Source organism: Perissodus microlepis, chromosome 18 (assembly GCF_051167445.1).
Source record: "Perissodus microlepis isolate ML-2025 ecotype Zambia chromosome 18, ASM5116744v1, whole genome shotgun sequence".
NCBI classification, from domain to species: Eukaryota; Metazoa; Chordata; class Actinopteri; order Cichliformes; family Cichlidae; genus Perissodus; species Perissodus microlepis.
In genome coordinates this window covers 12,467,219-12,493,208 of record NC_140478.1, presented here as the reverse complement: position 1 = coordinate 12,493,208, position 25,990 = coordinate 12,467,219, and the positions used below count along the sequence as shown (strand labels likewise).

At 39.7% G+C, this 25,990-nt stretch overlaps 1 protein-coding gene across 1 annotated transcript in view; it reads left to right on the top strand.

Moving 5' to 3' along the window:
- clstn2a (calsyntenin 2a) overlaps nucleotides 1–23,023 on the top strand; it is a 171,682-nt gene extending 148,659 nt beyond the window's left edge. Inside the window, exons 10-18 of the mRNA XM_084911287.1 lie at nucleotides 5,253–5,415; nucleotides 13,057–13,223; nucleotides 13,503–13,651; nucleotides 18,209–18,414; nucleotides 18,604–18,771; nucleotides 18,995–19,140; nucleotides 19,255–19,375; nucleotides 20,214–20,404; nucleotides 20,572–23,023. Of these exons, the coding sequence (XP_084767413.1) occupies nucleotides 5,253–5,415; nucleotides 13,057–13,223; nucleotides 13,503–13,651; nucleotides 18,209–18,414; nucleotides 18,604–18,771; nucleotides 18,995–19,140; nucleotides 19,255–19,375; nucleotides 20,214–20,404; nucleotides 20,572–20,787 (1,527 nt within the window). The 3' untranslated portion in view covers nucleotides 20,788–23,023. The remainder of the gene's footprint in view (nucleotides 1–5,252; nucleotides 5,416–13,056; nucleotides 13,224–13,502; nucleotides 13,652–18,208; nucleotides 18,415–18,603; nucleotides 18,772–18,994; nucleotides 19,141–19,254; nucleotides 19,376–20,213; nucleotides 20,405–20,571) is intronic.
- The last annotated feature ends 2,967 nt before the right edge of the window (nucleotides 23,024–25,990 follow it).

Genomic DNA, 25,990 nt, shown 5'->3' with positions numbered 1-25,990 from the left:
GTACTACAGTTATCATGTCTATCACACAAGCTAAAGTACTAATAAATCTGATCAGACAAAAGGTTAGTTTTCACTTGAAACAGATGAAAACGCCATCATATATATTTTATAAGACTTTAAGGAAGTCCCCACATCCGAAACCTCTCCAGTATATCGAAATAAACTTGACCTTATTAAAGGGCTCCTCAGCAGCCAGCACAATGTCCTCATTATTCTGTCGATGTCAGCAGATCTAAAAAGCACTAATGCTGTCTGTGAAACTTTGCTTTGGTGTCCTCCTCAGAAAAGGTTCACACAACCTATAACCTATGTTTGGCCCCAAAATAAAAGATTCGAGGCCACCGCTTTCCTCGTTAGCAGCTGGTCTAACGCAGAGCTGGCAGCATCTAATTGTTTTGCCAGGGATCTTCTGGGCGAAAAACCTCAATCGAGTCCGTGTTGAATTGAGACTGTGCAATATTTTCTAGGTCCAAGTGGCTCTTAAGATCTTCCTTCTTCTCTGCTGATGTGTAGGATGTAATAGCCTCTCGTAAATACACCGTGGCAGATCTCCACAAGATAGACTGGCTTATCTCCAGCGTTTTATCCTCAGCAATAAAACACTGCCGCTGCTGCTGCATGGTAATATTCTCTACAAAGGAAATCAGGCTGAGTAAAGTAAGGCTTAGTCACCACGGTCTCCAAGATGAACCTTTGTCAGAAGAGACCTACTCTATACTGTGATAGAGAAATGATTAGAAAGAGGATACCGTCTGTACAGTCCTTGAATCTATGCAAAACAATTAAGGACATAATCTTAGGCAGCACACGTATTTTTCTGTCTAATTGATGGAGCGCTCTAAGTGGGGGGTTTTTAATCCGATTATTTAAAAAAGCTGAAGCGTTGAATGCTGGGAAATGACAGTCACATTGTAACAAAGCCTTTTATTTTTGCACACAATGTGCTGGTCTTTCTGATGAAATTAAACAACAAAACAATTGTTTACTAAAATTTCCTTCCTGTTAGACTGCTTCATAGCAGCTATTGGTTTGGACTAGCAGAAAAAAAGAGAAACTAATTTTGTTAATGATGGCTTTATGCCATCAAGGTTCCCAGTAAGCCTTGACAGTGAGCCAGTATTTAAAAAACCCTTAGCTAACTCAGTTAAATGGAAGACATTGACCTTGTGTTTTTCCTGCAGTGGCATGCCCAAATGTTCTCTTTAAAGTGAAAAATGTAAAACAAGCTAACTGAGCAAGCACAAGAAGTCCTGACAGAAATAGTGAAAGCACCTGTGTGAGTGTGTCAATAATGTAAATATGGTTTGAGGTTAAAATATTCAAAGTGTGTCATACCTAAAAGCCACAATCAGCACTTTTACTTGCACATTCCCTCTGCAAACACATGAATTCAAAAGGGTTTCATGGAGGAAAACGACAAAAAAATTATGTTCTGTGGAGGTTGTTAAAGTGATTTTTGAATCATTGGACTGTTTGTCTGTCCTCTGTGTCTTCTGTATGTCCTGTTTCTTATGTTTCTTTCATTCAGGGTGAAAAATATAACCTAAGTTTTTATTTTTATTGGTAGTAGGAAAGGAAAAATTTGCAAAAATAACAACTGCCAGGTAACCGACCTGGAAAATATTTTCCAAAAATGCCCCAATTTAGCCTGGTAGGAAATCCCAAAAGTTAAGAAAACTGTAAATGCATTTGTAACTTCTATGTTAGTGCAGACGTGATGTTTAGGTCTCTGCACTTCAGCCTCTGTCTCTCCTATTTTCTCTCTTTCTGTTGTGGGAATGCTCTGATGATAGCATCCATCCTAAACAGGTCTGCAACCTGCCCGAGGACCAGCTCATTAAACTGTTTCAGCATTCATTGTCTCGTTACTTTGATGCAGAGGAGAAGTACTTTCAAGCTCACACTAAGTAATATGCCATCAGACAAGCAATGCATATACAAACATGGCTCTGCAACAGAGAATTGCTGATGGTATCTGCTAATGATGTGCGTGTGTGCATTTTTAAATATGTGAGCACGATTTATTTTAGACAGTTTAGACAGTCAGCTGCATAAACAAAGTCAGTGAGAGATTGGATTCAGAAGCTAATCTTTCTTGGATGAAGTAGTCGAGTATATGTGCAAATAAATGTTCACACTGAAGCTAGTCGAGAAAGTTGATCTGTAACAAAATGACTTGTGATCTTTCTGTAATATTTCTAGTCATTTTTTAGCTTTCAGGTTCAGGTTTCAGATTCAGTTTTACATTCTCTGTCATGCTTTGGTGCTGAGATATTTCTCAAATACAGTCTGATTATGCGTGTGCTATTTATTTTTCAAGCATGCAGTCACTGTGCATGCGTACAAAAACTTGCATATAAAAATAGATGTTATTCGTCTTTATTTCTGTTTGGAAACCACTCCATCAGTTATTATAATCAAAAGCAGAGAAAAGCAACAGCAACACACAACACAATATATTTCCACACAGCCTTACAGCAAACTTTTTTATAGTTTGTCTGGAAATGGAGAGTTGCCGAAGGGATTTGTAGCCATGCTAACTCTGTTCATGTCTGTGCTGTGGTTCAGTCTGCTACTTTGACCTGAAATATGAATTCAATAATGAATGGATCAGCATAAAATGTATTGCAGATATCTATCTGTTCTCCCCGAGGATGAATCCTTCACTAGACCGTCGCCAGGATAGATTTCAGTTACAGGATTTAGGTTTACTAGTTTTGTTTCTCATTCAGAACCATTTGCAAACTAATGCCATTTTCATAATCCTTAGCTCTTAAGCTAAAACAATCCTGATAAACTGCATCTTTGAATCTGTTATGTGGCATTGATATTTGTACAGAAATATACAGTCTGTAGGCAAGATGCAAAATTTTGTACCAGAAATTTTCAGATTTCTGTTTGTCGTCTGCTTGTAGTCTGAGCAGTATCGACCAATCAATTCAATAACAAGTCTAACAACATCATTTGAGCATGTTTTTTTCCCCTTTAAATCTATCTGTAGTCAAACTGTAATCATTGACAAGAGTATAGAAAAGAGCCTTGATAGGACACAATAGAAGCCAAGAGGCAGTGGCCATTGCACCCAGAGGGTAAGTCATCTGGTGTCCCAAACTGTGCTTTTATAAGCTCCACATAGTCACAGCTCTAGGAAAATGCAGTATAATGCCATATAAGTGGAGACAGTCACCCACATAAACAGTGCTGATAATTGTAGAGGCATGCACTCACCTCTGCAGGCAGTCAGCCAACCAGCGGCTAAATGAAAGTGGCAATTCATTCTGCCTGTCTAGTCAAGTACCCGTGCAAATCCTGAATGCGGGATGATGAAACTAAAATACACTGTCATTGTTAATAACACACGGGTGACTTGCCCGAATATTTCACTTAATGTACAGTAAAGGAAGGTTAAAAAAAAGAAGAAGAAAAGAGGCATGACGTGAGGAATGTCATGCTACCAAAATGTAGGTTGTGATGACTACATCCGAATAAAACATCTTGAATCATCACATCTGAAGGTGGTTTTAAAAAGTGAGGTCTAGTGGGTAGGAGCGGTTTCTGGGCTCTCCTTTCTGTCAGCATATCATGTTATAAAGCTAACATCCCTCGAGATTCTTAGTTGCTCCAACAAAGGTTTCGTCTACATTAGTTTCTATGTAAGCTTAAGCAGAAATGTATTCTCCGTGTCCGTGTGTGTGGCCACTTGGCCTTAATGAGAAATCCTCCGTCCACCTGTCATGTTTTCTCTTCGTATCTGAAATTAGCAGATATTTTTCTGCTCCATGCAAACCAATCTTTTCCTCCATCTTTAACCAAATCCTGCCCACCAGACTGATTAAACTAAAACAGTCTGGCTTTTTCTTGTCTGAATACCTTTGAAATTATATTTACCTCAAGTGCCCAGAAATAATAACCTTTAAAAGAAAGTGCAGTTTCATTTGAAAATATTTATTTTAGAAAACAGCCACTGTGGCCTCATTATTTGTGAAAGAAGTTGTTCAGGGCCCCATGCAGTGCTGTTTGTACCATTATTGCTTTGGGCCATAAACTATACTTGTACTTCCCCATTTAACAGCATAAAACATGAAACTCTCATTTCTTTAGCTGTTTACTCTGTTCGGCACTGTGGAGGACAGCAGGTTGTCCTAACATGCACTAAGAGAAAATGCCAGAGTCTTGTCACAGTAAAATATGCTAAGAACGTATTGATATTTTAATTAGAGCTGTGACTTTTCTTGGAAGCATTGCAGTGCTCTTCAAGGTTGAAGCCATTCTTTGAATTCACTGGTGTATTGTTATTTTTAAGGTCTCTGTAAAAATTAGATTTCATTAGATGGCCTCTAACAGCTCCAAATTAAAGCAGCTTTTTTCTGTAACTGCCAGATGTGTAATAAGAAGCCACTTGATACAATATTGACTTAAAAGAAAATATTATGTCATTATTGTTTTTAAAGCTGGTTGTTGCTGCTAAAAAACACAAGTCATTGCATGTTTTATTAGAAAGCTCCATTCTGTGTAATAGGAACACATACTGGCTTCTTCCCCTTGTCCAGTTCAGGGTCACTGTTGGGCCCAGCTGTCACATGGCGACAGGACGGATCACCAGTGTAGCAGCTGGAATAACATACAGAGACATCCAACCATTCACACCTACATCACCTGTTAAGCAGACCTGCATGTCTTTGAACTGTACACGTGAAGAGAACCCAATCAGCATGTAAACGCCACACAGAAAGGCTAAAGCGAGAGAACAGGCTCTGTTCTCCAAACGATCGAGAATGTTTGTGAAGGTTGATAAAAGTTGTGTGGCGCGCGACTCTTTCTACAGCTTTGTTTGTCACTCACCGTGTGCCTTTAATGAACAGCTCATTAGACGGAAACCTCATTAGCGGTCTGACGACAGGGAGCAAATGATCCGGGGAAAAGAAGAGGAATTTGATGCGTCTCATTTATTGGAGGTAGAAAGGCAGGGAGCATTCAAGGATGCGCTTTTGGGTTTGGAGTAAACATCATCATGTTCATAACAGCAGCCCTATAAACATAATCCCCCATGGCAATACGCTCCATAATAATACTACTAATAATAAAAAAAAAAAAAAAAAAGACGTGTAATTGCTTCAGTAATGTATTTTTAAAGCTGCCCCTTTTTCATTTCTGTTTTAATCGGGCCTATTGTCGTGTTTCAGTGCGTACTAAGAGGACATATAATTTACTGGCAGCATAGCGATATGACAGTTTTTCTCTGTGCTTTACAGATCTGTGACAAGGAATGGCACTATTATGTAATCAACGTGGAATTTCCTGCAGTGACTCTTTTTGTGGATGGCGTGACTTACGAACCCTACCTAGTGACGGATGACTGGCCGATCCACGCCTCGAAGATCGATACGCAGCTGACCATGGGCGCCTGCTGGCAAGGTCAGTGTGTGTGTGTGTGTTTACCATACATAAGCATAGAAAAACAGCCATTTTTAATGCTTTATTTAAAAGCACCAGGGTTAATTAATTGTTTCAAGGCTGCATACATCCCTGTAATGAGATAAATAAAAAAAGGAAATGATATGTTGTCCTGATTTTGTAAAGCAGGAAATTGAAAGCAGGTCTTGCGTATTCTGATACAATGTAATACTCAACATGTGACATAATTGCCCTGTGCAGGAACGCTATTGAAAGCAATACATTTCACAGTATGTGCATTGCAGGCCACTGAAATGCATAATGAAATGCATTATGCTCCAAGAAACCGAATAGTCTGTGCGAAAACTGCAGGTGCAGCAGTCAAAAGCATGTTTTCTTTTCATGTGCGGTTGTTACCAGCCTGAAAAATGCTGACAACATATCATAAGCATAAAGAAACCGCATCAACAAAAAGGCAGAGCAGCCCAGAGATGTTTGAAATTACATTTGAATCACAAAGGGAGATAGTGAGAAAGAAGGCGAAAATAAATAAAGAGACTAACATTTACATCCCCAGCCTGCGAGCTGTTTCCTGTGGCACAAGCCGAGCGGGTATCAAACAGGAAATTCTGCGCCGTCGTTTCCAGCGACAGGGAACGGGAGCGTGCAGAGATCGCGTTGGACTGAATAAAAGCTACCCTGCTGTCATGTTTATTGCTTGAATAATTACAAAAATAAAGTGCTTCATATGAGAAAGAGACAGTAGTGATCCTTTTCTTGCTGCCTGCCTAAATCACATTCACAACCCTTGCCAGCATCATCCAACGCTTCAATCCTGATGGCATTTTGGTTGCTGCTTAAATTTCGTTTCATCCTGTGCCTGATTGCAATTTTCTTTCTGTCGTCATCATTTTCTTCCTTGCTTCATACAGCCCTCTCTTGCCGCCTCTTTCCATGAATCTCTGATTGTGAGAGAAAGCCCTGAAGGAAGGATTAGCTAGAGTGAATGGAGGACAACTTTGCCAGCTATTACATCCCAATGAAGCCGCTTTAAGCTTCACTAAGCCGCAACTGATAACTTTGCAGGCCATTAGCGAGCAAGATTGCCTTTCAGAGTCTCTCATTTCTCCATACTCCCTTTCACCACAATCAACAACATAATGATGAGACATGTGGAATAAAAAGGCATTTAGACTGTACTTTTCACTGCCCCGAGAGCAAAAAGAAGATGCGTGTTGTTTTCTTTACAAGGTTAACCCCAGAGAACAGTTTGGCTGTTGTTGGGTCTAAACAGTTTTCTGTGGCATTAATTTGTCGTTGAGCTTGAACGGCAAATGTGAGTTCGCCGTCCCATTTCATTTAATCTGCGACACAGCCGTGGGTGTGGACTTTTTTAAGCAGCCCTCACAGTATTCAGAAATTTTAGCAAATAAGAAGCTTTAAAAAGAGCGTGGGGTGATTTTATGTGGGAAATGAAAGGCATCAATCAAAAGAAAGCAGCATAACGTACTCCTTTTGAAATCCTTTGAGAAGGCAGCAAAGAAACATGTATTCTTGGACTGGAGGTAATCCACCAGACCTTTCTCGTTTTGACTCGTCATAATAGGAAACGCGCAGTTGTAACTAATAACATTAATTATGGCTCTGCTCTTTCAAGGTGTCGCAGTAATGGCAGCGAAGCAGCGGGAGCAAAACAAGAGTGAATGAAACGCGTGCGGCTACTGGTGTGATTAGTGTGTGTGCCTTTCAAGAGAAAGTTGAGTAGGAAAACAGAGTCAAACAAGATCCAGTTTTTTGAAATATTCAAACATTTTCTAATGTTGATACGCATGCATTGACTTAGAGCGCGCTAATGAGTCAGTTTGCCCAAATAAAATGCAAGAGAATCACAATGAAAACAAGAATGGTTGTAACCTTGAGACAGGAATGAAACATATTTGCTTAAAAGCATCAGTCCAAGGGCAAATGTGTAATTTAATGCAGAGTATGTCTTTGAAATCTGGAGATCTCTCCTGAAGATTTAAAAAAAAATGTTTTCTGAATGATCTTGCTCACTGTTTCCAAAATGTCACAACTCATGTATCCAAGATCTGCTAGTTATAGTATCTGGCATTGTACTCTTCAGTGTCTACTCTTCTCTGTTTTATTTCGTTTTGGTTGATTGTGCAAATCTATGTAAAATAGATGCATGTTTGGATGTCATTTTGCAGGAAAACATGTCTTGGCGATGAAAAACCTTTACACAGGTAGAAAGAAAGGGAGATGATAGACAGGCAAATTAGGCCTTCTCTGCTCCCACTTACACCTACCTGTGTTCCAAAATGCACAATCCTCACCATGTCTGCTCTGAGTGTATGGGTTTAAGAAATGTACTATAAGAAAAAACAAGAGTCCACCTATACATATGGAAAATAAACTTAGATTGCATTTTGTATGTGAAGGAACACTGTGTCACTGTAGACACAGATTGTGATATATCTACTAAGTGTCACAAAACTATAAAAACATAGCAAAAGAAGAAGTGGCAGGCCTAAAAAACTGTCTAAAAGAGATGACCAGTATCTGAAAGTCATATCCCTGAGAAATAGGGGGGCGGGCAATCCAATAAAAGACCTGACACAGTACCTGAGAGATGCATCTGGCCCTTCAGCTCATCCGTCTGCTGCTCACTGAAGCCTCATCAGAAATGGTCTCAGTGGAAGAGTGGCGGTCAAGAAGCTGTACTTAAGGAAAGGAAACAGAGAAAAGGCTGAAGTATGCCCGATTACACAAGAACTGGACAGAAAATCAGTGGAAACAGGTCTTATGGAGTGAATGAATCCAAATTTGTCATTTTTGGCTCAAAAATGTGAGTCTGAGTGTCTACAGCTATCTGTAAAACATGGTGGAAGCTCTGTTGTGGTTTGGGGCCAATTCAGCCAATGGTGCTGAGAAAAGTATCATCAAATTTTGATCCATCTTGAAGCCGTCTGATTATTAACAACTTCTTTCACACCGTCAATGCAGTAAAAGTATACCTTAACAGACATACACACAAAATGTGCATGGCAACAGGTCTTACAGAGCGATTAACCCAATGTGAAATATTTCCAATAAATTGTCAGAAGAGGGCTACAACAATAAGTCTGTGAAGCACGATGGAGGCTCTGTCATGGTTTGGGGCTTCATTTCAGCCAGCAGTGTTGGAGATCTTATCGAAATTGATAAAAACACAGCAAATTATGGCCAGATTTTGATTCACCGTTTGGAAAGCATCTGACTGGCAAAAGTTTAACTTTTCACCATGACAATGCCCAATGATTCCATACTCTGCCAGTACAGTAAAAGCATAGTTGGACAGAAAAACATACAATGGATTATTATCAGTCATACATTGGCCTCCCTAGAGCTCAGATCTCAACATTATTGAAACAGAGTGCAATCAGCCAACATCCAAAACAGAGCTTTGAACAGGGGCGATTCTAGGATCAGAGCTTTGGGGGTGCTGAGCACCCAGAGAGCTGCCCAGCCAGGCAAGATAAACCTGTCTCTGTCAGTCCCTGCATCCTTAAATGTTGTCCCGAGTTCTCTCTGACTGTCTCCTTGGTGCATTTAAACCCCTGTTCCTCCCTGTCCTCATTGTCTGTTGTCTTCATCTCCGTTATCAGTCATCATAATTTTTACCATCTCTGTGCAAGTCTGCAAATTTCTTTATTAAATCATAAGATTCTTAAATTCATCAAGTCTCTCTGCCTGGGTCCTCGTCACAAAACATGACATCACTGTTTTGTACATTTTAACACAATTTAATCCCCACATCTGTGAAAGAAAAGCAAAACACTTTTTTAAAGTCTGTAACAAAACCATCAAATCTGATCAAGGTTATTTAAATGCTGCAAAATAAGAATGGATTGGAATAAAAAAAAAAATACATATCCTAACCTTAATTACTGGGGGAGAATAATGAATGATGCTCATAGTGAGTAAAAAGTAAACTGAGTGCATTTTTTGGACAGAGATTCACTTTTAATGTGTATGTATAATATAATACAGATACATAAAAAACACTCCCAAAGCAGAATTATTACAAATAAATTATTACAAAATATTAAAAAAAAAAAAAAGAATATAAAAATGGAGGCAACTTTGCCTGTGGTAGAATGTATACCATGCATGAAAAAATCTTTATTGCAGATACTAATTTTACTAATTTAATAATAATAATTTTGTGTTGTAAGATTTATGAGTTTCATGCTTTCATAGTGGTCCTTAGGAGAGCTTGACATTTTTATCAGGTGGTTCACACTGTAAAAAGTTTGAGAAACACTGATAAGCATATGTGTGCTTTTGGGAAACATTTAAAGCTGCAGTACAGAATCTTTGAAACAAGCTTAAAACATTTTTAGAATATAAACAGAGCATCTGCTTCTCTTTACAGCTCCTCACTCCACCAGGGCTGTTTGGCTCTTTCTGATAGTGCGCAAATGTGATGTACGTACTGCAGCAGTCATACAGACAAGTGGACGGTCCAAAAGTTGGCCTACCTATTACTGGCTGAGGTTTTAGTAGAGTTGTGGCTGAACCACATAAAAATATATCATTAATTTTAATCTCCCCAATCAATGATAATGTTATGTTGGAATGTTGTTAAAGAGGGTAAAAATGTTTCAACCCAGTTTGTTTTGCAGATTCTGTATAGCAGCTTTAATATAGGGAGAACACAACTTCCAGATTGTATGAGTAAAATCAGTTTTTTTCTCTTTGTCAGTTTAACAGTTTCTGTTGTGCCTGTCACTGTTCCCTGTCTGTTTTCTTACCTGGTTCTTCCTGACCTTGTACTTTCTCCTCACGTTCCCTGTTTCCTCTCTCCCTCTTTGGACTGACAATTGAACACAAATAGATTGTATTCAATTAGATGAAAAATTACATTAATATGAAAAAAATTCTATTAAGATCACTAACGAAAAAGTCCTTTCTCAGTGTACTTTCAACCAAAAGGCAAATAACCAAACCACATGAACATTTAATAAAAGATATAAACATTGAAACACTGATCCAACATTATTCTTGATTGACGGATCATTTGATTTTACACTTTTACCTGAATGTGGCTCCTTTTTTTGAAAAAACTTCCTTATATCCATTATGAACCTGGCTGTCTCTCTGTACACAAACACACACACACACACACACACACACACACACACACACACACACACACACACACACAACAGGAGTTATAAGGTTAATGGGCATCCAGCCAGTTAGTTAGTTAGTATCCATTTCAAACAGGACGGTGGTAACAACAGCAGGCTGCGGACAATTTAAAGTTTTAGATTTTAAATAGGCTGTATACATTTCAATGGGAGCAACAGGACGGTCAAATGTCGCTGATTTTACTACAGAGCAGGACGGATTGTAGAGTAGCAAACATTGTCAGAAAACACGTTTTCAACACTGCAGGTTACCTGGTGTAATGTTTTTCAGGTAAATAGAAACATGGTCTGACTCCTACCTAACTATATAAAGAGTAACTGAAGGTTAAATGCAGCCAACATGTCCCGTTTTAAGCCAGGCACTGAAGCACCCCCAAAAATGGGCTAAAATCGCCCCTGGCTTTGAATATCCTTCAAGAAGCCTGGACAACTATTCCTGAACACTACTTAAACACATTAAGAGAACGCTTGACTAAGAGAGTTCAGGCTGTGCTGATGAATAAAAGTGGTCATATCAAATACTGATTTTCAAGTTTGTTAGAATTGCACAAACTCTGTTTTTTGTCTGATATACTGTATCCACATGTTTGTTTGCAAATCGCTCCACATGTTGTCCATTTTCCATTTGCAGAATGTAAAGAAATGAGAGGTGGATCAAGATGTTTGCATGTAGTTTTTTCATGTGAAACATTAGTGTAGAATTGTGATAACTGGGGAATAATTTTAAGTGTTTTTTCATCTATGTCATCTATAAAAAGTTGAACACTAATGATTCAGCCTGTTTGTTTTTGGACTAAAGTCTGAGGTAGCACAGCACACAGACATATAAGACATCCAGATCAATCAAAGGTTTATTGATTTGGTTGTCGTTAGGTTAATTGAAACAAAATCTATAAGTTTAAGCATGTCTGCTTTCATTTAACTTATTCAACTAACCTTCTACCTTCAAAGTTAAAGTCAGAACATTGTGTCATACAGACCTCCACTTACAGATACCAACAATACATTTTCTGTTACAATATGTGATGCAGGAACTGCTGCTGAGCATTCTCTCTCAGCTCCACATGTATACACCCTTGTATGATTCACACTGACTGAGCTGAGGGAGTAGATGCCTGCAGCCCTGTGCAGGCCATCTAGTTCTGAATATCATCTGCAGTGTCTGTCTACAATTCCCCCGAGCGCCTCTGTACAGAATAGCTCTGTCCCAGGAGAACCTCCTAGCTCTGCTAAACGAGTGAGCAACTTTAAATAAGAAAACTGCTGAGTCAGTATTCTGCAATGCTAAAAAGTTATATTCAGTTGAAAACGAAAAGGGGGGGAAGCACTGAATAAGAAGCACCAGTAGAGGACCACTTGATACATACACTGCTGTTTTTGTCTGGGTTAATAAACAAGTTAAGTCATTTTCCCAGATAAAATAAAATCAATATGTTTCAGTAAAAATAATAATTATCAAATTCTAGAACTGGAAATATAATTCAATTAAAGACTGTGTAAATATTTCATTGCTACTGTGACATACTTGTTCGTGACACTCGGTTTATTATGAACTACAAATAGAGCGACATCCACCATTTTTGCATTACTCTAAGAGGAGCTGTCACCTTTTATGAGAATTTTCAAACACGTAAGCCATAACTGGCCTGAAAGACTCAGGCAGGAAGTAATTTACCTTAAGGGGGGGTTAGACCTGTATGGAAATTACACCTGTCATGAGAAGTGGTAAAATTGTACCACGGGGCAGAGCTGACAGGAAAATCTGCTACGCTCTCCATATGAAAAAAGTGCACTCTTAAGAAGATGTCAGGGCTTGACAGACCTCCACAGCCTGTACTGCTGTGATACCTTTTACACAGAGGACTGTGCCAAGGTGTTGGCTTCCACTTACTGGTTTTATTTAGCTTATATGAATGGTTAGTTTGTATTTCCCACCGGCTGTGGCAGTTGCAGAACATTTTAGGTCAAACTCACACTACCATCTGTCAAAGTCATAAATCCAATGTGACAAGCTGTCAAAATCAGCTGTTCTGTTGCGTCCTGCGATGTTTCCTTGAATACTGCAGACTATATTCTGTAGGTCATGATGTCTGCTTTTCTTGCTTATCTAGAGTGTACAGCACTTAATGTATGTGTACATTTCACATTCCTAACCTAAAAATTTTACCTAAACCTATTTAAACACCTATTTAAAGAGCAATGTTATTTTCAAAGTAATCAAAGTACTTTTTTTCATGTTGGAGCTGATGTAATTTTTTTTTTCATGTTTCTCTTTTAATCTAAAAGTTTGAGAGAAATAGCTCTCCATGGTTTCTGTATGTTTCCTTAGAAAAGCACACACATTTTCAATATTTTAGCCCCTTTTTCACTTTCAGCTTTCTTCTCCATATTGTTACGTCTGTACTTTCCTCTTCTTTTCTCTTCTTTCTCCTCTCATATATCATATATCTTCTCTCTTCCCCACTAGGTGGTGAGGTAGCAACCCCAAGGTTCACTCAGTATTTCCGCGGTAGCCTGTCGGGTCTGACGATCCGACCGGGTCGCATCGAAACCCAGAAGGTTATCTCCTGTTTGCAGGCTTGCAAAGAAGGTCTTGATATTAACTCCCTTGAAAGCCTCGCTAAGGATATAAAGGTGCGTGGAAAAAATGGATTCATTCAACTTATTTCTCCGCAGTAACAGCCAACTGCATTTGCATTGGTCTAAAAGGAAGAAGGAAAGCACCTTAACTTATTTATGTGCTGCTTTTAAGTTAAAGCGCTTTCATTTCAATCTCTGGAATATAATGGAGTTGAATTTAAGACGTCCACATCTACATGCTTTTTGATAAAACTGCTCTAAACCTCCACTCATCATATTATTGATTTACTTTGGAACCTGAATGAGAACAAGTCATTTGTTGGTCTTTCCCAGTTTCATTTTAACCCGGCCCAGTCTGTGCTGGTGGTGGAAGGAGAAGATGTGGACAGCATCAACACGGCCATGACAAAGGTCTCCTACATCAATTCTCGCCAGTTCCCCACACCAGGCCTCCGACGGCTGCGTATCACCACTACAGTACAGTGAGTGCACATTTACTCTGACAGTGCGTTTTTATCTCAGCTATTTAAGAGACGAAACACACGCCATGGCTTTTAAACATCCAGCTTTTCGTGCACCTGTTCATAACTGAGGAGCTCAGCTTTGGAGCAGCTCTGCTGGAAGTACTGTGAGTTAACATCTTGCTCAGGGGTGCATTGACTTTGAGAGACTGGTACTCGCTGTGCACGCACGCACACATCTTGTGGAAATCTCGTGGGACCAGATTTATTCATGGAGGAGGAATACTCAGGATGTTTTGCGCACAAACATTTACTGGAGACATAAAACAACCTGTCATAACATAAAGTATTAAATCTTGTCCTGAGATGTCTTCATGTATAGTGATTTGGTCATTAGCTTAGCTTCCTGCAGTGGAAATCACACCTCTGTAGTTTTCAGTACACAGGCTATATAATTATTAGCTAGATAACATACTGGAGTATGTCACCCCACATTAGCCTAATGAGCTTTTCCCAGCTGCAATGGGGAAAAGGAAAATATTCATGCAAGCACTGAAGGAACAAGCAAACTCATCACTAAAAGGCATGAGCTGACCAGCACGTTCGAACCTAAAACCTTTCTACCCAAAAGCAACTGTATTAACCACAGCATCAACACGCCGCCCCCTACAACTGTTAAAATTAGATAGCCCTTCTTACAATCAGTGTGTAATGGAGCGATTTAGGGACCTGTTTGATGTGCAGAACAGCTGCACGTTTAATGTGTCGTGGGCTTCTGCGTTTTGTTTTCTTTTTAAATTTCTGCCTGTTTCTTTAGACATTAAGATTTAAACTCTTCCTGACATTTTAATGTTTGTGAAAATCCCCAGAAATCTAACGTAAAATGTTTAAAGAAGGTGGTCAGCATAAGATGGGTAGTGGTCACAGGCAATGCAAACAGCTACAAACAGAAACAGTGGTGAGCAAAGCAGCTGCCAGAGCCGAGCTCTCAGTGAGATGGCGTAAGGTGGATCATTAGTGTAAAAACTATTAAACCAATAAGCAGGCCAGCTGTCCCTGGTGATTGCAAAGACCATATTGCTAGAGTCTATTTTGTTATGTTTTCCCTCTTCTCTCTCCCTCTCTCTTCTTGTGCTTCTATCTCTGCCTTTGATTTGATTTGACTTGATTAAATTGACTTTGTTCACTAGTAGCAGCAGCACTTCAGGATGATGATGCCAGTCACTCAACCTGCCTCTCTTTCAAGTACTTGTCCAGAAATCTCCTGCATGTTATTATGTCCCAGTACTGCAAACAGACAAACGTGTCCATGAATTTGGATTCATATTCGGTTGGCTTTTGGTGAGCTGATATTTTCTATATTTTCACCACTAGACCGAAACCTTACATTATATATTAAATGTAGTTGATGGAATAGACAAGTAGTAGGCTGATTATTTATTTTCCCGTGCATAGACCAAGACAGATGATGTGTACCTGTATGATATATATATATATATATGTAGTGTGCATGCACCGCCAACTGTTAACTGTTAACAAACTAAAAAAGATACAACTGAGGGTTTTGTTAAACAAATTCACAGAGAATTCACTTTCTCTTTCCCTTTGAGACGAAACATTCGAAAAATATTTTTTTATCTTGTGCGATAATGAATAGTGAATTATGTCTTTTTTAAAGATTTCAGTGGTAATTGTAAGTGGCACCCATGTTTGAATTACTACTTTGAGACTAACTCATTCCTGCGTTTCCTATTGGATCATTATTACATCCCAGTACTGATATGGATTTCCTCTACTGGGCTCATGTCTGACCCGATCTGCTTCAAAGCACTAAGCTGTAGCACATTGAATGCAACATGCTTGATTGCATATATAGATATTGCTTACTGTCCCAGAGAGAGAGACTTGTGTCTAGCTTGAGTGCTTGGTACATGTTCACGTGTCTTACGTCTTGTCTCCACAGCCAATGCAGCACCTGTTCGTTTGTTGAGCAGCAAACGCAGGCGGGTCAAATCAGCTTCGTGCTGGTCGATAAAGTGAGGCGAGCTCCAGGAGCAACAATAGAGGCTGTCTGACTCTGACAACACTTCACTGCGCTCCTCGAGATAACGGCAGATAGATCCGCCTTTGCACTCAGCAGATATGTTGAATCCGCAGTCCATGAATAGGGAAAAAAACAACAATATGTAGTCACATAACACATACAGTGTTCAGAAAATTCTTTAAGATGTTGTGTTGTTTTAAAGCCGCGGGTGTTTGTTCCATGTCACAAGCCCTGTCTGGCAGCATACGTAGCTTATCAACATTTTCTTGGGCCATATCCATCTTTAAAATATTGTCTATACAACAGGTACAAAAACACCTGATATGTGTAGTTAAATTAAAAATGATGTTGGACAGGGGTGTAAAGTTCTGAGATTTCTGGCACCCTTTTGTCAGCATCCATGAGTTGGACTGTGTCCATCTTGGAGGCTGCTTCTTGAAGGGTGGCAACCCTGTCGCGCTGACAGTGTACACACAAACAGACTGAAATAGTACTCAGCAGTTGTACCCACTGTTGTGGGAACTACCACACTGCTGTGTAGTAGTTCCCACTGCAGTGTTGTTTCCAGGAGCAGCTTTTGCTTTGAGACACACACGGACAGATTTCAAAGTGATGCACTAGAGGCCATGTGGTCAAGGCAGGTAACAAGCCAAGATTGATCTGAGACCTCAAAAGCTAACATCCCCTTTTGTGGATTTCATTTCTTTATACGTACGTGGGATGTTTTTATGTGCAGGTGAGAGTTCATGGTTGCTCGCTTTCATAATCACACCGATTCAACTTAAGTCCAGTTGAAACTGGGTTTTTCTATAGTGATATAATCTACTTACAACACAATAAAACCGACATAAAAATGTAATTCACATCCTTTCATAGAATTTTTGTCCAGAATAGAAAAGATTTTCTCGTGATAAAGCGATGGAAATGATTTTTAACAGGAAAAACTGAAAGAAAATCTTTTGAATTAATATGCACTGTACATGTTTTCATAAAGCAGCTGGCCTGTTTGGTGAGTGGGTAAAACAAACTCAATGGAGAATTTGGTATTCTTGCCAGTTTTTCGTTTTTGTTGCCAGCCTGTTCTGGCAATCCAACAAACCTCAGAAGTGGTAATCAATTATGATGCCTTAGTAGAAATTGATTGCACAAACAAAGCACCTCAGCGGCCACTTAAAGCCCCTGAAAACGTATTTTCTAAACCAGTTTTTCGCTAAGAGGGATTGAATATGCATAAATTTCTACGTTTGAACTGTTAGTTTTTTTCTTCATACTGGTGTGAAATGGGCAGGCACTATTAGCACTGCAGAAATCTTCTTACAGCCCCCAAAATTATTATTATTGAAATTAAAATAATCTTAAAAAGCCCTAAATACATTTAGCACTTAAAAAGAGGTTTTATTGCATGCAATCCCACGCAAAAGTCTAGAGCCAACCCTTTATTTCTTTATATTTCGCCAGGAAGATGGGCATGACAATGAAAAGTGCCGTGATCCAAACATACATGGGAATAAATCATATAGTAGTTCTTAAGCTCTTCTTTGGATGTTGGTTGCATTCGGTTTAGATGATTCTTCCCTGTTTCCTCCCTTATGAATGGCTTCTTCCACTGAGACCATTTCTAGCTTTTTTTGGTGTGTGTGCCACTTCTTTTGTTTCCACTTGACACACTGCACCCCACGCCAAGATATGTCAAGCACTTGGCTAACAGTTCTTTGGAAATCACTTCATTGGTACAAAAAATACGATTTTATTTCAGACTGTGTTGTTTTTTGTAGAGTCGACTAAACAAATGGCAACAAAATATGTGTTTGTGTCAGGCTGCTAGTAACAAAGTGCCCAAAAATGCAATTTAAATTGTTTCTTTACTAAGTTGTCTATTACAACACTGGGTCATTCCTTGAGTTTGGTACCTTTGTATAAGGACTGAAAATGAGTGAAAAAGCAGGCAACGTCCAAAGAAAGACCTTCAGAAAGCCTAAAAGTTTGAAGCAAAATATAAAGAAATGAGGGGTGCCTTGAAACTTCTTCACAGTAACGTCAGAAGTGAAATGTTGTAGGGGTAAATTCGAAGGAAGAGTACATGAAGAGTATTTTGAAGGATTATGAGATTGAAGCTGGAAATTGAAGGAGTGATATTGAACGCTATCAGTGTGTGTGTGCCCTCAGAAATGTATTTCAGATACATTTTTTCTTATCTAGCCCTAAAAGTTTAGGCCTTTAAAACATATTTTCTCAACATCATGAACACAAAAACAATATTTTCAACCAAACCTAGCACTGTTTATGGTTTAAGATTTTTATTTTTGCTATTTTACTGTTAGCCTGCTGTGCTTATAGGTTTGCAGTGTGTGAGGTTCAGTTGGAATAAAGAAATGTCCCTGTCGCTCCCTGAGCCTTTAATTCAGTGCTTTAATTCATACGCTGCAGTAAAATCAAGAGACGTAAGCAGTGAGGCAGCAACACAGGTGCTGTCCTACCCTGTAACCTTTTCTTCTCCTCTTCTCTGTGTGTGTGTGTGTGTGTGTGTGTGTCAGGTGTTTCGGAGAGGACACATGTCTCTCCATCCCAGACATCAAGGCAGTAGTTATGGTGCTGCCGCCCAGTGAACCGAGAATCACCATTGCTGGATCTAATCGACTCGTCAGGCCTGCCAGCGACCTCCGGGGCCCGCTGGGTGTGGCACCTTTCAAAGAGCTTCACATCACAAGCACAGTAATGAAGGGAGATGGCTTCGGTGGACGTGAGTGGGCTGTTATAGATGCTCTCAGCTTATATGTGCATCTTAATGATGCTTTAGTTAATTTACAATCATCTTTTGCTTTTCTTTCTGTTGAGGTGTTTTATATTCGACCATTTATGTGTTGGATATTTGACATCTTATCATTTCAAACACTTTCACACTTGTGCAATTTTGTGTGCGTGCATGCAGCCCGCAGGCCAGGAGTGATGGAGGTAATGCACAATCTGGACTACTGTGATGTTCTGGTAATTGGAGAAGAACTGAATCCAGACAGAGAAAGTCTAGAGATTCAACACAGTGCTCTGCTGGGCAAACACCTTGATGCCACCAACTCCACCTCTGGAATATCAATTTATGGTAGGCTGTGTGACCTTCTGCAGTCTCATCTTAGGGAAAAATCTGGAAAATGGCGTGCCCTTTAATCAGCAGTCAGACGATCCTACATTAAGAAAGATGTAAAGGTCCCTGAGACATGTCCCTGTCGTTTAATTACAGGCTTATTTATGTCGCCAATATGCAGTTCTGCTTCATGACATGTGTTAGATATTAGTAAGACATAAATCTTTTTCTGTGTTACAAGGTGTGGACTCCATGGCTCACTATGAGCAGGCACTGAGGCAAGTGCGCTACAGGAACTGGCGACCAGCCAATCTGAGTGAGAGGAGGTTCAGACTCACCTGTTCGGAGCTCAACGGTCGCTACACCAGCAACGAGTTTAATTTGGAGGTGAGTTTGATATATAAACATTCTCATCTACCCAGTGTCTCTGTCTTATTTTTCTGGTTTATTTGTTTTATCTTTCGATGTTATCCTGTTTCGTCTTCTATTTGTTCTGCATAGGTCAGTGTTCTTCACCACTCGGCACCTGTGGAGCACACCAATCACATGGCTGTCCAACCCCAGTACATGAGACCCATCCATCACCCACTCATGATGCACTCGCTCAACTCTCACATGTCAGGTAAGACACAAATAGAGTCCAGTTCATTTATAAAGCGCTGGTCCTTAACAACAGTCGCCTGTGGGTGACTGTTTCTCAGGAGGTAGAGCAGGTCGTGTACTAATTGAAAGGTTGGTGGTTCGATTAAAGTAGTGAACACTCAGTTGCTCCTGATGTGTTCACTGGAGTGAGAATGTGTGCCGATGTGAGATAGATAGAAAGCACTTAGATGTAGAAAAATACTTGTGTGAATGAGACATGTTGTCTTTTATCCTGTCCTGGAAGACAGGATAAAAGCTGAGCAGTAGTTGGTCACTGTGGAAAGGAAGAACTTGCTTTAAACAAGAGATGTTTTCCAACCAGGGAATAAGGTTCCCCGAGGGGTACTTCTGTGTGAGCTGGGGGGGAGGACATGGACACATTAGTTAAACTAATCTGAAAACAACTGATTGAAAGCTTTGATCAGGAAGTTAGCTTAATGTAAAAACTAACAGTTGGAATATAGCTAAAAGTATAAAAACCAAAAGTGTTTGATAAATGTACGCAAGCTAGCTAACTGTGTTGTTTAACAAAGAAGATACATAAGATAGATAACATTACAGTAAATAAACAGTTGAATAGCAAAATTGTACATTCATTCACTACTGTGGCCCCACTGCAATTTCTAATTTATGATTCTAATGAACATTTAGTTTACTTGTACTCTGTTACTCCGATGTAAAGCATTTTCATTCGTTTTTTACAGGATCGTTAGAGAACTTACGGGAAAAGTATCAAAAGTATCATAGGAGACCACTGTTATTATTATTATTTTGTGTGTGTGTGTGTGTGGTTGTGTGTGTATCACTGTTTTTTACAGGATCGGCACCTCCTGCAGCCACAGTCGTTATCGTAGTTTGTATCGCAGCACTGGTAGTGATCGTGGTTATTGGAGTCTACAGGATCCACGCCACACATCAGGAAGGGTCGAGAGAGGATGAAGATGAGGTCAAAGATGCTGAGGAAGAATGGGACAACTCTGCGCTCACCATCACTGTCAACCCCATGGAGGTAACTCTGAAAGATGTGGTTTAGCATTTAATGCCATTATCAGGGTATTTTCTTTAGAAGAAGGACAGAGTGGAAGACTGAAGATAATGTCAACAGTATTTGTTAAGAGTATGAACGTACCTGCAGTTGTGTCGTTTATACACTGATTTTTGTTTGTTGTTCTCTAGAACATAGGAGGACCTCAGGCTCTGGGTGATGAGGTAAGGCAAGAAGAACATGAGGAGGAGGAAGAAGAGGAGGAGGAAGAGCTGGTGGGAGGAGTGACAAGTGCTGAGTCGGAGAACAGCGATGAAGAGGAAGATGATGATGAAGGGAGAGAAGCTGCTAAAGAGAGAAAGCAGAAGGGGAAACTCGGATGGGACAGTTCCTCCATAACATACTGATCACGAACATGTAAACATTAACACATATGTGCACAAACACACGCTCATGCACATTCTCATCGGACACACACACACACATAAAAATACACAGCACACACGTATCAACCAGACATTCCTTCATGCTCTGTAAAGGTATACATACACACACACACACACACTCTGATGAAATAATTTACAATCTGTTGCTGGAAAATACTCTTCGAATCTTCCCATGTTGTCATTTTTAATGTAACATCTCCCCCTGCTGGACGCAGTCAAACATGGCGTATGACTGAATGGAAATCGTTGTCTGTGTGTGCATCATTATTCACGTCACAACCAGTAAAGCAGAGAAAAATATGTCAAACAAGCACAGTCGAGTCATTTATTATGCGGGCACATTATAAATTCAGTCCCAAACTCTGAGCCACGAGCCAGATCTTAAATGATGTGACACTGATACGAAACACAAGCTTAAAATTGACTTTTATCCCAGTGTTCAGTATGTGTATCGTATCCTCCGTTACTTTTAAATCTTTTATCCATCAAACTGATTGTTTTTAACAATTTAACAGCAAGGTCTATCCATCTACGCATCAGCTAGTTCATGTATCTGTAACATCTTTACGTAGAATTCCCATGGCCCTGATAGTAGGTATGACATAGCTGTGCTCTCTCTGTGTTTCCTCTCTTCTCAACCACAACACGTTTGATGTCCTTAAAGTCTGTGGTTCTGTGGCCTGGACACTAAAGAGAAACATTCCACATTTGTCCTGATTTACTGCATGTACAGAACAAAGTAGAAATATAAATTTTTGAACTGAATCTTTCATCTTTGAGTTCCTTGGATTATCTTGAAGCTAAAACAGTCACTTTTCCATTAGCTTAGAAGCTGATTGTTTGCATCTGTGTGTGTGTGTGCCAGATCTATCCGTGCTGTGGCCCAAATGTTTACTGTTTAGGAGTAGCTAACTTTGGTTTTTACTCAGCACATGCAGTGATACAGAAATGTTGCAGTTTGCCACTATGATCCCATGTTTCCTTTGGTTTTATCCATAGTAAAGGGAGTCCTCTATGCAATTATGGACCTACCATAAAGGATCGGTGCACAGAAACAGGGGTACTCCAGATATAAGAGACCGATATAGAATTGATGCAGAACAGGCTATAATATCCTGACTTTAGTGCCTAGTATTGATCATTTTCCAGAAACAATATACATTGCACCTCCCATCTATCAGTCAGTAGCATCTCATCTTAGACCTGCCGGTTTCACAAACACCTAAATTGTCACGAGTTTATCTAGTTAGACTTGTCTCAGAGTCAGGCCGCTGTGATGTCTTATGTTGTGTACAGCGTCCTTGAGCAAATAAAATAGCTTTTGATGCCAACAATTTATAATGAGTTATATACTGTAGGATCTCGCCTTTAGCAAAACCAACAAAGTAGGATTTTCCTTCCTATTTTGTTCAGTTGCAACAGGTGCGTCTGTGAAACTGGCTGCAGAAGTCCACATCTGCAGCTTGTAACACAGGCTTTCATGTCAAAGCAAAGGACACCCACAGATATCAGCGTGCTGTTTTTATCCCTCATGTAAAGGAAAGTAAATTCATTGTGCAAAGTTGTCGGAGCGCCCGTTTGAAGTCGTGCGTAGATGTTGACAGAAACGGTGGTAAATTTAGGAGAAAAGAAGCAGTGCTTATACAGTATATCCACATTCCTGCACAACTTCACCACAGCTACAAGAAGAAGTTGGTACTTCACTTACAGTCATTCCTCTTTGTACCGGCGTCATTACTGATTAACACTCACTCTGACAAAATTAAATTCCAGTTTGTTTAAAAGCTAAAAGAAACCGTGACATTCTCATCTCTGCTCACAGGAAAGCACCGGTCACATGTTCGTGTGTGGACAGTATCTATGACGACCTCTCTCACTGAGCTCTCTGATACTATGTGTCCTGCTCACCTGTCCCTCCTTCTGTTGGCCTGTGGTTGTGATGTCATCATTGTGAAATAACTGCCTTGTTTCCTTTGTCCCTCCCTCTTTGTCATAATATGCTTCTGAAGATTAAAGATTTAAAAAAGGTTCTTTTACATATAATAACAAACCCTGTAAAAATGTTCAAGACACTTATTTTATATATCAGTTTCTTTTTCTTTTTGTAAACTCTGTGGTTGGGATTTCTCTCTCTTTACTGGTCATCCCACTGCTTCCTGTATATTGACCAATAAAGACTTGTTTTAGACTCTACAAAGCTCTCCTTCCTGTCTCTACGCTATATACCTGACCTGATGTGCACTGTGTGTGTGTGTGTGTGTGTGTGTGTGTGTGTGTGTGTGTGTGTGTGTGTGTGTGTGTGTGTGTCGAGCAGCTTATAAATTGAATAATTAATGAGCTGTCATTGTAGGTGTTGGCCAGCTGCTTGAATGCATCATGCTGGAGCTGGCAGCCTGTGTGTTTCATTTGTTTTCATTACAGGCTTACACAGACAGAGGCAGGTGGGGTTCACATGGAATCACTGTGTTTATTCAAATTGCCTCTGAGCCAAAAGGAAGGAAGATACTCTGTATAATAGATTTTCAATCTGCAAAATGGTTCGTGCACGAGGTGAGCAGTTTGAAAACCCAGAAACAAGAGTTTTTAAAAGGTCCCAAAATAAATTGGGGGGAACTTTGAATTTTCAATCACTTACCTGCATCTTCTGTTTTTTGGAGGGGGGACAATCCTGAAATGATCCTTGTCTTCATCCCTTAAAATAATCACTGGACTGTTTTTCATATAATTGCCCAGAACATACTGTATGTGCATAGCAGGTTATTATTAGCAAGGATTATTTCTGCATATTCAGTAGTTTTAGGACCCCACGTGCCAAAACAGCTGGGTCATACTGTGCCACAAGGTGCAGCACTCAGCTGACGCTACAACATTTTGTCAGCCTCTCTCTGTTTCTGTCAGCGGGTGCAGGTGTAATTGCAAAGACTAACCTTTATTTCCTTCATCATCTGGTGTATCCTCTATCAGACTCTTATTAGTCAAACCATTTCCTGATTCCTTTCTGTTGTTTTTCATGTTTCTGCCTTAAGCACTCTAGTTTCACCAAAGGATTGAAGCTTTTTATTGTGTAACTTTTGAGCTATTTGCCCGTTTTTGTTTAAATTTGGAGTTTCAGGTTTCACAGTTTCTATTTTCATATGCATAGTAAAGGCACAGGCACAGTTAACAGCACACTATGATGGGACTGACTGTTTCTTCTTCACTGAACTCTTCACTCTGTGTGTTTGTATTTGATCATTACATCTAACGGGGGTCATTTGTCATTTGTTAGTTGAGGTTTTCTCTCATATTATTGTAAGGTCTTTACCTTACACTATAAAGCACCTTGAGGTGACTGTTGTTGCGATTTGCTGCTATATAAATGAAATTGAATGTATGTTCTTATAACTTTTTGGAGATTTAATCAAATATGTCATATATATCAATATCAACATGTCACAAAAGTGGTGGCACCATTATTGGGAAAACGCTTTTTCCTTTGGTCACTAGAGGGCGCTACAGCAACAAAAACAAAAGCACCTTGCCCCTAAACAGCTCGGCTTCACAGCTGCTTGTCTGATCAATTTCTTAGATTAAAATATTTTTGTTTTGTTTTAACTTTTTCATTAAAAAAAAATGATAAATATTAATCTAAACTCGTGTAATATTCATTTTTATTGAATTAGAAAAAGCTAAATGTTGTGGTAAAGATTCTCACTGATTGGGATAGTGTGCATTCAGTGATGCAATATTGTGCAACTGGGACATATTGAAAACACAACAGTTGTGAATCACTGTACGTGTCCAGAGCGAGGTAGACAGCTGCTGCTGCCCTGGGGTGCGCAAAATGTTCAGAGACACAGCTCTGAACGTGATGTAATGATTGTGCCACAGGACAACAGCTGTTTGGAGAACAAGAGCAGGTTTATGCTGTATATAAAAATATAGATGTAGCTGCTCAGTGTAAGGTAATACTGATCCGATCATCTTGGTTACCTTTTATAGTCGCTTTGTCTTATCCAGGAGTTGGGAATCAGTCATACAGCTCATGTAACATCTACTTATATCTGACTCCAGCTGGCTAAATCCGCAAAGAGCATTAAATGTCGGCGCAGCAGCAGCTGGTCAGCTGATCACAGCCTGTACACAAAGAAAAGAAATCGACTGAAGCGCCCATTGCAACATTTTTACTTGTTTTTTCTTTATTCTTGCCCCCCTGCCAAATCTCACATTAATACAAATACATACTAAATACATGCAAACCGATCTTACAAGGTTCAGCTCACAACTGTGAAGCATTACTGCCCCCTGCTGGTGGAAGGCCTAACTCACCTTTCAATGACTGCACGTTGAGAGATCAGTTCTGCGAAAACTCCACAAATAACAGAAAACTGTTACATGCACGGTTGTTGGCTGATAAAGAGGAACACATACCAATATGAATTTATGCGCTGTTAAACAGGTTGTAAGTTTAATCTTATCTTGCAATATTTTAAAATGAAACAAACAGCCACTTGTCAGCTTTCCTGCAGAAAGCCAAACTGTACATGTAACTAAACTTCACACTTGGTTTTTGCTGTAACGATGTTTCTTGGCAGTAAATCTTATATTGTTGGAAAGCCAGTTTATTTCCCCTTAAATGATGCCACATTTGTACGACAAATGCATTTGTGAGTTGAGCAGCAGAGTTGAGTGTTTGGGCTGTGTCCATGAAAAACTTGCCAAATCTTCTCTGCCAATGCCAAACAGCTTATTCTGCTACTGACTCTTCCTTGGTGTCGTTTATTGGATTGGATGATTGAAGTCTGAAGAAACAAGAAACATATTGACAATTTTAAAAATTGATTCATTTAGCAAAAAGGGGCCTGAGTAGCATATGGACAAACATACACCACCACAGCAGCCTGCCACAGTCTGCTCATGCTGGTGACCAACTTGGTCACACACTGCTGTGGGATGACATCCCACTCTTCAAGAGTTTGGCACAAACAGCACGCCCAGACTGATCACAGAAGTTTTCAACAGGGTTGAGGTCAGGACTGCAGGCAGTCAAATTCTGGAGGTAGTCTGTGATAAACATGGAGGTCAAAGTTTGGTTGTCCATGGCGACGAGATATGGGATTGCCTCTGGTTGCAGACATCTCTCTGCATTGAGATTACCTCCCATGATTAAAAGCCTTTTTTTCCA